Source organism: Lissotriton helveticus, chromosome 11 (genome assembly GCF_964261635.1).
Source record: "Lissotriton helveticus chromosome 11, aLisHel1.1, whole genome shotgun sequence".
Taxonomy (NCBI): Eukaryota; Metazoa; Chordata; class Amphibia; order Caudata; family Salamandridae; genus Lissotriton; species Lissotriton helveticus.
In genome coordinates, this window is record NC_136072.1 from 1,094,321,706 (window position 1) to 1,094,335,594 (window position 13,889).

The 13,889-nt window shown below is 44.0% G+C and overlaps 1 protein-coding gene across 14 annotated transcripts in view; it reads left to right on the forward strand.

The window, feature by feature from the left end:
• The window catches only part of DEPDC5 (DEP domain containing 5, GATOR1 subcomplex subunit), a 578,923-nt gene that overhangs the window by 372,947 nt on the left and 192,087 nt on the right, over nt 1-13,889 (forward strand). For all 14 annotated transcript variants that reach the window (XM_078667736.1, XM_078667740.1, XM_078667744.1 and 11 more), the window contains 2 exons: nt 8,670-8,753; nt 13,004-13,136. In XM_078667736.1, the coding sequence (XP_078523862.1) occupies nt 8,670-8,753; nt 13,004-13,136 (217 nt within the window). The remainder of the gene's footprint in view (nt 1-8,669; nt 8,754-13,003; nt 13,137-13,889) is intronic.

Below are 13,889 nucleotides of genomic sequence, written 5' to 3' on the forward strand. Positions count from 1 at the left end.
CTCGGGCATTTGTGTATAACGTGCTAACTTAAGTATTTTCGTAAGAGTTTTGTGGTGTGCCTAGCACCCTGTCCTCATAAAGAGTACAGGGTTGTTGTGATTCTAATAAATACACTGTTTATTTTCATAACACTTGTGTGGTGTCCTTTCACTGGGTGTTCAAGGGGTAATGTGATGGTAAAACAGCTGGCTTAACACGCCCTCTAGAGTCTTAGCCTTAGACTGCTCGTATCCATGCTACTAGGATAGCTGGTCTATAAGGTTGACTTACAACCAATCATCAATAAGGGTTGTTTGGACTGATATATAGTGATCACTAGAATAGTGAACACTGCACATCAGGCCAACTTCTCACAATCACCCAGAGCCAGCCATCATCAGTCTAGCAGCTTGGCTTCTGGAGATTTAGAACAGGACAGTTGGGCTTCTCAAACAGAGCCGTAGATGCTCAAAGAGAAGTCAAAAGACCAAGGCAAGGAAATGCTATGCATCTAAATAGAAGAGATGTGTCCTGTGATGCAACAAAGCGGAGCTTGTGGCATTAGAACACAAGACACCACGGTCATTAAATACGTAAAATATCTGTTAGATGAACAGCTAACTTACACTTTGCTTTAAAAAACAAGCATTGAAAATGCAATAGGTCTCGCCTTTGATTAAGTTAAAGCCATTTGCTTTGCTAATGGTATTGTATTCTAGCTTTGCATTATTTAGTGTATATTTGTGATATGTTGTAGTTGTATGTAGTTATAATTGTGTTGTTAACTGTGTAGTAGTTTAAAGCATAGCGTTAGCATGAAAAGAGCAGTGTTTCAGATTTGGGAGGTGAAGGAATTGAAGAATAGTATGTGTGTTCATTTCGTATAGTGAGGATTACAATAGCATGAGGCAGACAAAAGAGACGAGGGGAGAGCAAATATATGCACATATTACAAATATACACTAAATAATGCAAAGCTAGAATACAATATCATTAGCAAAGCAAATGGCTTTAACTTAATCAAAGGCGATACCTATTGCATTTTTAATGGGGGAGGGCTTTCTCCAGAAGGGAAGACCAGTCCCTTCCGGCCAGGATACACCAAGAACAGATGGGGCAGCGGTGGCCCGGCAGGCATTCACTCACAGGACTTTAAACACGTCTATAAGTAAATCCAGTAGAACGGAGGGTAGGGGTCTGTCGCACCGGTCCCCCAACACTGAAAGAGTGCGCTGTTCACACACTGAAGACTGACAAACACATAGCATACACACACACAGCAGACAACAACGGCCTCACCCACACAGCAAACACACTGCTCACACACAATAGACCTACACCCTCTGCCCGAGAGGATTTCACACATCCCAGCCAATCTGTTCTGGGGCCTGGAAGGGCGCCCTCGCCTCTGCCGGAGCTGGGTCGGAGGTGCCTAGAAAGAGCTCACTTCCTGTTGCCATGGCAGGGCACCGAGGTTGCTGCCCAGCTGGACACCTAAATGTTACACAAGTTTTAATATTTTTCGTGAAAAAATGTGACAGCCTCGTTTAGGCCTTATTTTCCTTTCTGTAGCATTCACTTGCAATAAATAAACAAATAATCTACTATTATAAAGGTTGCCAGAGCAATGCATGTGGATTTTATCAATGCTCATTTTGAAAGAGCGGAACAGATAAAAAAACGCTGGATCAAAGATAAAACCTAATTCCGCGCCCATCGCAAAATAAAACAAATGGAAACTCACAGAACGAGCGCCCAATGTCTCTTTGTCCAAGAGAACTGAGGCATAATGGCAGTACAACGCTATTTACACACGAACAAAAGTACCACGTGCAGACAAGCTTTTTCCAAATAATGGCATGTGGTAGATGGGTGGAGAGAAAGGAAAGGGTGTTGCACACGATGGAACAGGATGCTAAATGTAGCTCTATACACAAATGATAGACAGAAAATGCCAGGCAGGGTAAAGGCAAAAAAAGTGTACGGATTTAAACAGTTGGATAAAATGCATGGTCGTAAAAGGGTGTAGACGGGCAGCATGAGAATAAGCAGAAACAGTGTAGCCAACACAAAAGGAAGACTTGGGGGCGGAGGAAGGAGGGATTAGATTGCAGTTCAGTAATGTAGAGAAATAAAGCTTACAGGAAGATGAGACGCAGAGAAAGTTAAGCTTGTTAGAAGGAGGGGGGCGTCCAGTGGGTGCACAGTAATCGCGACTACAACAGACGGATGAGTAATAGACCAAAGCAGAAATGTGGGGAGGAATGCAGGCGGCACGCTTAAAACAACAGGGAGATATAGGGGTACATCTGTTGGCTGGAATAAATAATACGTCTGAAAAGGGAGTACGTCGAGAAAGGAATTTTAGGGGCTGTGGAGTGAAGCAAATCCTACCTCAAGCGCGGTGAAAGCAAATTGCGCAGCAAATTGTAATTAAATAAACAAGCGTGGTCCTCAGCGAAACCTAAAAAGCTGTCACCATGCCACGCCATTGTGCCAATGAAAAAAAGAAAGTGCTCACCCAGCACTTAGAAGGCCCTGTGTCATGCCGCAGAGTAAAAGATCCAATCCCGGTGGGCGGGGCCAAAAGTGGACAGGGTGGTAACCAGGAGGTACTAAAATGCCTCTGTTACAATCAACAAAGTATGTTCAGCATAATCACTGATGACAAACGACGCACAGCAATGAAAATTAGAAGCGGATAAGAGACACAACTTCTGAAACCGTATTAATTTCAAGAAGCATTCGCAGAGCGAGCAACGCATGGGTGATGCAACGCCAGGCGAGACCTAAGAAGCCCTCGCAGGGTGAGCAACGCATGCACGCTGCAACGCCAGGCGAGACCTAAAAATGTTAGCTAGGGTAGCAAGCATGAGTGGACACATAGGTAAGCCTGTTTTTGCATTGTATCAGTTATCAAAAGATTCATTGAAAGAGCAAAGAGAATAGCTCTACCCAGATCTATGTCATCACCCATGTGGAAACTTAATCTGGTGCTCACACATTTAATGCAGGAACCATTTGAACCACTGCATAAAGTTGATCAAAAGTTCCTAACACTAAAACCAGCAATTTCATCACTCCTCGGGATAAGCGAGCTACAAGCACTAACCACACAGAACCCTTACTTATAGATCCAGAAAAATATAGTAGTCATGCAAAGTAAACCATACTTCTTTCCAAAGATCTTATAACCTCTCCATGTGAATCAAACTTTCCAACTGCCAGGGTTTTACAGCAACCTAAGACACAATCAGAAAGAACTCTCAATACCATTGAAGTCCGTAGGGCAGAAACTAAATGAATCAGGAAGGGACACCAATTCTTTGTCTCCTATTCTCCAATAAACAAGGGTTAATCGGTAAGAAAAAGCGCCATCGCACAATTGATAGTTCAAACAATGCAGCTGCGTTACTCATAATTAGGCATTCGTTTGGAAAGAAAGCACACAGTGCATTCCACAAGGAAAAAATCCACTGATGCTTTCTTGTCAAAAAGTTCTTTTAATGATATATGTATGGCAGTCACTTGGTCATTCTTACACACTTTCACAAAACATATTATTTTTGAACATTCAAATTAACAATGAAGTACAAGTGGGTCATAGAGTTTTTAATCATCTGTTTGCACAAACGTATTTGAACCCAGTCTTCAAGAGAAGGGTACCACGACAAAATCATGCACAGCACGTGAATTAGGGTGACCAACCGTCCGTGAATTTCATGGACTGCCCCTTATTTGGGCCCCTTGTTCATTGTCTGTGAGCATTTCTTACATGGACGCCTTTTGTCTGTAATTTTGGGGATGGCAGCAGGCTGCGCTATTCCCCTGTGACAATCTGAGCCAGCTCGCACTTCTCTGTACAGGCCCATTGTCATTCTGATGGGGCTGATTATCACCTAAAGAATGACAATGGGCCAAAGGTGTAGGGAAGCACCTGGGGTCAGATAAGTGTTTCATGGCCCTTCCTAACTTTGATCTGTGACTCGCAGATCAGAACAGGACAGAATAACAAACAAATAAATACAGCAAGAATAATCACTGTGATGCAGCTGTGCGTGGAGGGAGTGGGGGGGGGGACTCGGGATGGGGGGGTGAGGGTGCCAAAGTAGCCAAAAGCGGCGACAGAAAGAGAAATTATGATAATGGTAAATCAAAAAGAAGCACAAGGCAAATGTAGTGAGAAAGCGAAGGAAGAATACAATGCAAATAATGAAAGAAAGATGGAAAGATAGAGAAAGATTTCGATTTAACAATGGAAGGAAGGACAAGAAGATGATAAAATGGAAAAAAGGAACACAAAATGAATGTTAATGTGGAATATGGAAATATGAAAAGAAAATGAAATATGAATTTAAAGAAAAGAGAGAGAATGAGAGACAAAATTAAAGGATGCACAGAAAGATGGAAAGTAAATTAAATGGATGATTTAACGAAAAAAGTAGAGAAGGAGGATAGAATAAAGGACATAAGGAATGAAAGAAACTGAAAACATTGAAAGAATAAAGGAGAAATGTCAATATAGGTGAATGCAGTTTTTGACCAAGTTTCTTTCCACAGCATATGGCGTGCCGTCTTCTGCATAGGCCTAGAGCACAGCATGTTGCTTTTGTGGAGGAGCCATGCTGGTGGACTATGCTACATTTTGAAATATCTGACAGGATGAAAGGCAAAGACTTCTGAGTTCTTTGCGCGCCTGCAAGTTTCAGGCCATAACAAAAATGTCTATTTAACTCAAGTGATTTTTCTTTTGATAATCAAGTTTTATTGAAGTTTTAAACACAATGAATTTCATTCGCAATAAGTCACATAGTCCCCTGAAACTCCCTTAACTCAAGTGATTAATGTATCTCTTGGAGAGATCTGAGTTTTCACTAATCCCGGTTTTGACTCGTCATAAAGAAGCATAGAGGCATAATACACCTCTTGTAAAGCACAAAGTGTAACATGCAGTGCAAAGTATTCATTTGTGCAAGAATTGTAAAGACAACTATGTTATGTGTTATATCCTCAGTTAGTATTTCAGGGTCACTGGAATTATGCAATTGTGCGGCTTTAACAGTTTCCGCATGATTATGAATTTGCCACATGTGCCACATAATCCATCATTGGCTGTATATATCTGAAGATTCTAATTTTAAAAAAGTTTCTACCTCGAATGTTTAAAAAATAACTAAAACCCAGCCTCTCCTGACAATTTCAGACCTATCTTCAATATCCCGCTATTAACCAACACATCAACAACTTCCACCTACTCAATGTGACTTCCAATCTGGATTCAGACCGGGGCACAGCACTGAAACCACTATGCTCCACATTGTGGACGATGCCCTCCAAGCCCTATGCCAAGGCAAAACCTGCCTTCTAATACTCTTAGATCTATCCTCCGCCTTCGATACGGTCAACCATGACATACTACTTGAATGCCTTAAATTCAGAATGGGTCTGGATGGTGTGGTCCTAGAATGGTTCAGGTCCTTCCTCCATAACCATTCTCAGAGATTCCTCATCAACAGCAACCTTTCAGCTCCCACCCCGGTCACGGTTGGAGTCCCCCAAGGCTCAACCCTGTCCCCCACCCTGTTTAATATCTACTTAGAGCCACTCACCGAAGTTCTTCGCACCGCCACCATCTCTTACCATATGTACGCGGCCAATACCCAAATATACATCAATATCTCTTCGCTCGAGGAGATCCTCTCCCTGAATGAGACCCTGAAACTGACTGTCCAATGGCTAGCCGCTAACCAACTCAAACTCAACGCAAAGAAAACTGAAATTCTCCCAATCTTCCCTTCAAAAGCCAACCCGGAGATTCAGATGTGGATCAAGGTCATCACAGCCCTAAACTGCCCGCCAACCATTGTAGACTCTGCCAAATCCCTGGGCATAATCCTTGACTGTAACCTGAACATGCAAGACCACATTAACTCGATAGCCAAAGCAGCCAGATTCCACCTGGAAGCTGAAACCTTTCATCAATGCTCCTGACCTAAAAATGGCAGTTCAAGCACTAGTCATCTCTAGACTGGAATATGGATGTTCCACCCTTACTGGACTACCCAAGATCTCTTTAGCACCTCTAAAAGCCTGCCTCAACGCGGCCGCCAGACTACTCACTGGCACCAGAAAATTCGACCACATCTCTCCACATATGAAAGCGCTGAACTGGCTCCCAGAGAAGCCAGAATCCAGTTGAAATTGGCATGCATTACACACAAGGCTCTATACCCAAACTCCCCTGCCTATCTGGCACAGAAACTAGTGGTATCTAGAGGAAGCAGGAATTCCCAGTCCGCTAGTAACCTCTTACTCCAATCTGCCTTTTTTCAGAAAAAAAGAACCTACAATAGGGCGTTCACCGGGGCGGCACCAAGAATTTGGTACCCTTTTCCCACCAGACATCAGAATAATCCCTTCTCTTGCACGCTTCAAGAAGGAGGCCAAAACCTTCCTCATGGGTAAATTCTTCATCTAAGGCTTGCCCTCATCTACCACATTATGCCTGATGAATCTAAGACTACCGCTTCCTCCCCAGATCATCAATTATCCCCGCAGAGAATATGTGCGGCCTCTGTTTTTACTGACTCTAACTATGATTGTAATCATTCACTTGTATCCCCCTTCCCCCCGTTCTCAACACCCCTGCCCCCAGCCAACCTTTTGTATAATTTTGTATTTTTCTGCACTTTAAACTTTGTTTGTTCATCTCTGTATACCATGTAAAGCGCTCTGATACCCTCACGGGTCAAGTTCGCGCTCTATAAAACACACAAAAAAAGGCAGTGAAGTGTTGCAAAGGCCCTTCATAAAGGTTGACTGGTCACTTTCCTTTGCATATTACTATATTTGGGTGTTATACGGGTACTAATGAGGTGCAACCTATGACCAGAAAGTGTTAAAATGTGCAAAAATGAGAAAATAATATGGTTATACCATGACAAAATTTGTAGCATTACGCAATAATGTAGTCAACCCTGCAGCATAATTTGGCCCTCCCTGCTGCATAATACCTGTGGCCCAGTATATAGTACCTACCAATATGGATGCCATGTGACTCCTACATCTTGTAGCCCTCCTTGTCTTAAGTAACATTTCCTATATATTGATTTACATACTTATATGAGTCATTGTCTCTGAACAATAAGTGTGTGAGCTAAATCGTTCAACGCCCTACATTGGGCAGAGCAGCACTGTAAAATAAATGACATACATATGAGGGAGCGTTTATATAGAGATGAGGGGCACCATGGGAGGTTGATAGTGAGGGAATCTGTGCAGAGAGAGGTCTTTAGTGAAGGGGTGTAATGAAGGCTGAAGGCCTCTGCATCCCTTGCAGTGTGGGTGGGACATCACTTTAAAGGAGCCCTAAACTGTAACCAAAATATCATATGAAATACCACACAAAGACCTGCACAGTTGCTCAAAGCTGTGCACATACCAAAACGGTGAGGTGCATGATTGTTTCAACTTAATCTAAAGTCATTTTGATGTGTACTTATGTTGGTTGTCTATTTACCTACTTATACACTATTGTACGACCTCCTCTGAAGTGTCTGAAAACGTACCTTGTGTCCCAAATTTCTGTTCTGAATTTTGACCATCTGCCCTGAATTTTGTCCTGAATGTTGACCCTTTACCTGAATTTTTACACTCACTATCCTGAATTTGCACCTATGCCAGTTGGTCACCCTAACGTGAATCCAGAAATGATTCATGCTACAAAAAATAGTTACTCACCTATAGGTGTAGTTTTGCAGGTGAGAGAATTTTCGGGTTTCACATGCGAGCCTCCCAACTTGCCAGAAAAGAGTTGCCTTAAAAATAGACTATGGGGGGGCTGAATATCTAGCAGTCAACAAAACAGGAAGCCCCCAGCAAACATGGACACTTGGTTGCAAAGGGTAAAAAAGAATCTAAAGATGGGGCTGCTCACATGGGCTTGCAGGGGGGCATATCTGGGGGACATACCACCAAATGGTGTTGGATACACCCATAAAAAAAAAGAAAAAACATGAACGAAAGGAGAAATAGTCTGCACCTAACCACTAGATGGCAGAATAATGCACAGCATGTGAATACAGAAAATTCTCCATCCTGTAAAACTACAGGTAAGTAACCATTTTGTTGCCTGCTACGGATTCTTATCACCTGTTTCCACTTCTTATGCCTACTGGCTGTGAACATTCAGGGAAGTGAAGGATTTGTAGTTTAACATACATCACCATTTATCTGCTTAGTGTTGGCACGCCTGAGAAGCATAGTGGGAATCCTTGGCTATAAGTGGTGGCCCCTGTGCTGTGATTGGGTTGTGAAAAGGTTTCCAGGGTGCCAGCTTGCATCTAAAATGTTTTCATGGTTGAAAGCTGAAGGTAAATAGCTAGACACCTCGACAAACCAAATATATGTGCACAGGGAAGTCCCTGGAAGTGAATGAGAAGGTAATTCCCTTCTAACCACAGGGCACAGTGTTTGTAATGGAAAATGACCACTGGATCTTGATCCCCAATCAGTCTGGAGAGGTGATATTTTTGGACAGCTAGGTTTGAACTCCTTTAACTGGGCATGGCAGTCGATAGTTGTGAGAGAGAAGGAACACAAAGTGCCTTCTTACGCTAGCAGCGGTATGCACAGTAACTGGTTTGTTGTCCTGACATGTATTTATAAGTTTCTTTCTCTTCCCTTTCAGTGCCCAGCAGGTGTCAGGAAATGCAAGCACTTTAACGTCATCCTCTTCTCTGGCAGAAATCTTGGAAGCCATGAAAAACCCAACGTATGTATTGTGTGCTATGCCTGTTTAGATTGTGATGGGAATGTGGGGAGAGTAGCCACAGTGAGGAGGCAGATTCCCATAGGGTGTAAAGGATTCCTTGTTGTGTGGAGTTATGCTAAAGATTAAGAATTAAGGCCAGAAGAAGAGAGTTGGGAAGCATAGTTGGTGGAAGTGTGCTGGGGGTGATGTTCATGTATGCTGTAAAAATGCAAGCCAGTTGTGGATGGTGTAGGAACTCAGGCTGGAATGAGGATGGTTCAGGAGCACTGATCAGCGGAGATGGTGTCAGAATGCTGACTGGTAGAGATGGTCCGGAGTTCTGGTTGTGGATGATGGTGTGAAATATTGTCTTTGAGGTTGGTGTACAGGCCTTGGCCAGTTAGGGATGGAGTAGAAGTTTTGTTGATGAGTGCTGGTGTAGTAGAAGTGCTAGCTGGTGAGGGGTGGTGGTGGTTAATGCACTGGATGTTTGAGGAGGATGGGTCAGTTCTGTGTCTGGCTATGATTGATGGTGAGTGTGAGTGGATGCTGCAACAACATTGGCTGTGGAGAATGGTGTAGATGCGCTGGCTATGGAGGATGGAGCAGGACCAGGGTCTGGAGGATAGTTCAAAAGTGCTGGATGCAGGGATTTGTATTCGCTCTGGTCACAGATTAGGTTGTGGTGAGCAGTGTAAGAGCCCCTGCCATGTGGTATGGTGTGGAATGTTGGCTTTGGAGGATAGCATATGTGCACTGTTTGGATGGGTGATGTAGGCGCTCTGGTTGTGGACAATGGTGCGGGGTACTGGCTGTGGAAGGTCTAGGTGCTTTTGGTATGTCGATGATGTAGTAGTTGGAGAAGATCCTGCAGCAGTTCTGCTTGGAAAGTGGTTTGGGTATACTAGTTAACGAGTAGTACGCAGAAGCACAGCTGAGCAGGGCTGGGATTGTTCAAGCGTAAGGGAGGGTGGTGTAGTTGTCCTCCTGGAAATGCTGTTGGAGTGTTGCTGCTGGGAATGGAGTAGGAGCAGTGGGTTCAGCAGGTTTGGTATGAGCACTATCTTGAAGATAGTCCAGTAGTGCTGGATGTGGAGTCAGAGCATAAGTGCTTGGGAGGGGACAAGTGTAGAGAGGACATATTTGTTTGAGTGGTTTGGTAGAGTTGGAAATGGGAGTAGGTGTGGGAATACTGACTGTTGAGGATGATGTAGGAGCAGAAGATGACATGCATGGTGTTTAAATACTCCCTGTGGCAAACTAGGGACTTTGACTTCAGGGTATATTGACAGATATTAATGTATGTTGAATAGCATACAGGAGCTCGGCTAGATAACGTTGGGGAGGACTTTGGGGTCAAGGAGTGGTGCAAAAATGTTGACTGTAAGAGAGAGGGTAGGAGTGCTGGGGAAGTATAAGTGGAAGGGAATGTGGTTTGAAGAATGATAAATAATTTGTGGCAGAGTAATGGTAAACTAGTGCTTGCTGTTGCGGTTTATGTAGAAGTGCTGGATGGAGGGAGTGATATATAAGTGCTTGGGTCGCCTAATAGATGGCCTTTTAAAAGTGACAGGACAGGCCAAGCCCAAAAATGATCCCAGGTGGTTTGACAGTGCATGTACCCTTGCACAGAGAAAGTTAAGAGCCTCACTAAGACTGAGCTCAAGGGATAAACAAAGGGTGATGCAATTCAGGCTCAACTATAAACAGACGTTAAAGCGACGGAAGAGGGCCCTCCAAATTCAAACTTGGGAGGACCTGAGAGGAGCTGCAGAAAGGAAAGACAAAATTACCTTTTGGAAGATAATTAATAATCCCTGTTTCCAAGATGCAAATAGCCCACAGATAGGTTCCAATGTTCTCCCGGGACAGTGGGTGGAGCACTTCAGAGGGCTTTATAATCGGAGGAACAGCGAGTCACTGTCTAAAGGTGGTGGGACGGGGAGGTGGAATGTAACACTTGAATTCACCCTAGAGGAGATCACTGCAGGCATCATTGGCCTCACTAAAAACAAGGGACCAGGTCCGGATGGGATCCCGCCGGACCTCTTTTTGAGCAAGGTGGACCTGTGGGCCCCAATCTTAACAAGAGTATTACATGCTGCTATAGCCACGGGGCTCCCACGTTCTTGGTCAACGGCCACAATAGTGCCCATCTTTAAAAAGGGGAATAGAGACAATCCCCAGTGTTACCGTTCCATCTCCCTTATAGATGTCACTGCCAAAGTCCTGGGACGAGTCGTTTTAAACCGTCTGATGAACTGGACTGAGGATCAACAGATTATCACTGACGTCGAGTATGGATTTAGGGCCAAAAGATCCACAACAGACCAATGTATAAACGTATACTTCCTGGTGGCTAAATATACCATTGCTAGTAATGAAACAGTCTATTTAGCGTTTATGGACCTTACCGCAGCATTTGACTGCGTTAATAGAGAGAAGCTGTGGGCCCAACTGAGGAATCTAGGGGAAGACCAGGATCTTATAAAAATTTTAAAAGCCTTGCACTGGAACACTTCGGCCAATGTAAGGTACAATTTAGAGGGCGTATGCACTGAGTACTTCATCTGCACTAGTGGTGTGTGACAGGCATGTATCTTGGCACCATTCTTGTTCTCGCTGTATATAAACGGCCTAGACCACGCCCTTTTAAGCCTAAATGTGGACTCATCCAGAGTAGGCAGAAGAGCAATCCCTGTTCTGCTTTATGCTGACGACGCGGTATTGCTAGCTCGGACTCCGCGGGGCCTACAGACATTAATAGACGGCTTCGTGGATTTTATGAACAAATTAGACCTGTCTGCTAAATCTTACCAAGTCGTATGTAATGGAAACAGGGTTGAAACAACAGAGATGTTTCAATTATAGAATAGGCGACCACAAATTAGAGAAGGTGCAGTCCTTCTCTTACTTGGGCATTTCAATCCATGGGCAACTACATTTTAAAGCATTACTTGAAGAGCGCTGTAATAGGCTAGTGTCCAGTACAGGGGCAATCATGAATTTTGGCTGTAGACTGGGCCACTGGTCCCCGGAGCAAATGATGAATTTATACAACTCCGTTTGCTGCTCCAAAGTGTTATATGGTGCGGAACTCTGGGGGATCGCCAACTCTGATAACTTGCAGGTGGGGGAGAACAAATATATGAGAAGGCTCCTCAAGGTCCCACAGGGTGTCCCCGCATATATTGTGCACGAAGAATTGAGTGGGGCCTTTATAGAGGATAGGCTCCAGGTCAGACCCCTGTTAGCATGGTTAAAGATCTGGGAGAATCCGGAGGCAACACTGACCCGGCAAATAATTATGGATTGCCTTGGTAGGGACAGGGGAATGGACATTCCTTGGCTGAAGTATCTCAAGGATGCTCTGGAAAAAATAGGCTCCCAAGATCTCTTCCCAAACCCGACCGGAAGGGTAGGCCGGGATAAGGACGGTGTGAAGAAGAGGTTCATTACTTACAAAATTACCTCCAGAGAAAAGAGGGTATGGGGCAAACAGTCAGTCAGAGCTTATGGCCTAGTGAGGTCGAATGAAGGAATGGAACCGTACTTAGCCCTCATTTACAACGCCCAAATAGATTTTTAATAACACGTTTTAGGCTCAACCTTTTACATTATTTATTAGCTGATCCGGCAGGTTTTACTAATTTTGTTGAGCTAAAGGGTCCCTGCGGCTGCAATCAACGATCTCCGCAGGACACCCTTCATTTTGTATTATTGTGCCCTTTTTACTTACTGCCCAGGCGCCTTTATTTAATTAGTCTGCTGAAGAAACTCAAATTTAGGCATGCTAAGGCCGCCCTTTTATATTTACAAATGGCCCAAAATCCCTTGACCCTGCTCTCTATCACGAGCTTTCTAAGACTAGCATTCAAACTTAGAGGAACGAGAGGTCTTACTGGAGAGAGCGGGGACCAGATGGGGGAATAATGAATTGTAATGAATGTCCCGGTACCTTTCTCTTCATGCTTTTTTTCTTTTCCCGCTGTATAGTCGAATACTATATGTATTTTTAGTATTTTAAGCTGTACTTTTATGGTGTTTTGTACAATACCGAATAAAGATTGTTGATTGATTGATTTATAAGTGCTTGTTCTGTGTAGACGCTGGGTTTGAGTGTTTTAACCCTTTGGATTTCCAGCTCCATTGCCTTCTTTGCTGTCTGTGTACATCACATTGACACTCATTTTTCAGTTGGTTGCTAATTGTGCCATTTCTTTTTCTTGCGTTGCTCCCTCTTGTCACTGTCATCACTTTGTGGGCCGCAGCACCGGGATCCAACTCCTGTCTGAACACAAGGGTCTCTCACCATACAGCTTCATCAGTGCTGAGGTCGTGCACTGGCTTGTGAACAACGTAGAGTGGGTGCAGACACAGGTCATTGCCATCGACATTATGCAGGTAAGGGTGTCCATCTCTGCAAGGGAACATCTCCCATCATTGTAAGAACCCACTGCCAACAAGCATCTCCCTTCCAGTAAACCCGCTTCCTGGGAGCCTTCCCAAGAAGATTGCACCAACAGGCTGTAGAGCCCACTGCAAGGAAGATCCTTCCTTCCCACTAAGAGCCCAGGGACTGCTTCCCCTCCCGGTAGGAGCCCACTGCCAGGGAGGAGCTTCTAAACCCCAAACTAAGCACCTCTCATCCCACTAACAGCCAACTTCCAGGGGCATTTCTTCTCCTACTAAAAGCCAACTGCCAGGTGGCACATCCTTTTCCACTTCATTTTCTTGTGTGCCCTTAATCTTTTCTCTCCCACTGTCCCGGTTTCATCTGCTATTTTTGCTCTTTCTTCTACCCTTGCTTCACCTTCCCTCTTCCATTCAGGACATCTCCATTTTTTTATCAGCCTCTGTATGTTTTATTTTCTTGGTCTCTCTGTGTTTCCCTTTCTTGGTCTTCTCTTTGTATCTCTATTACCCCCTCCCATGGGTCTGTCTGTCTCATAGGGTTTGTTGCACACTCCTTTTCTTGCTCTATCTGCATCTCACAATCTTGACGCTCCTTTTCCTGCTAGGTAGGTCTGTGTTTAGATGTGGAACATTCAGAGGACCATGAGTTCGGTTTTTACTAAAGTAGCCAAAAATGGAAGGAATGAACTTTAATCATAAAATACATGGACTGTAGAGATGTAACTCTTATTTGATCTATAA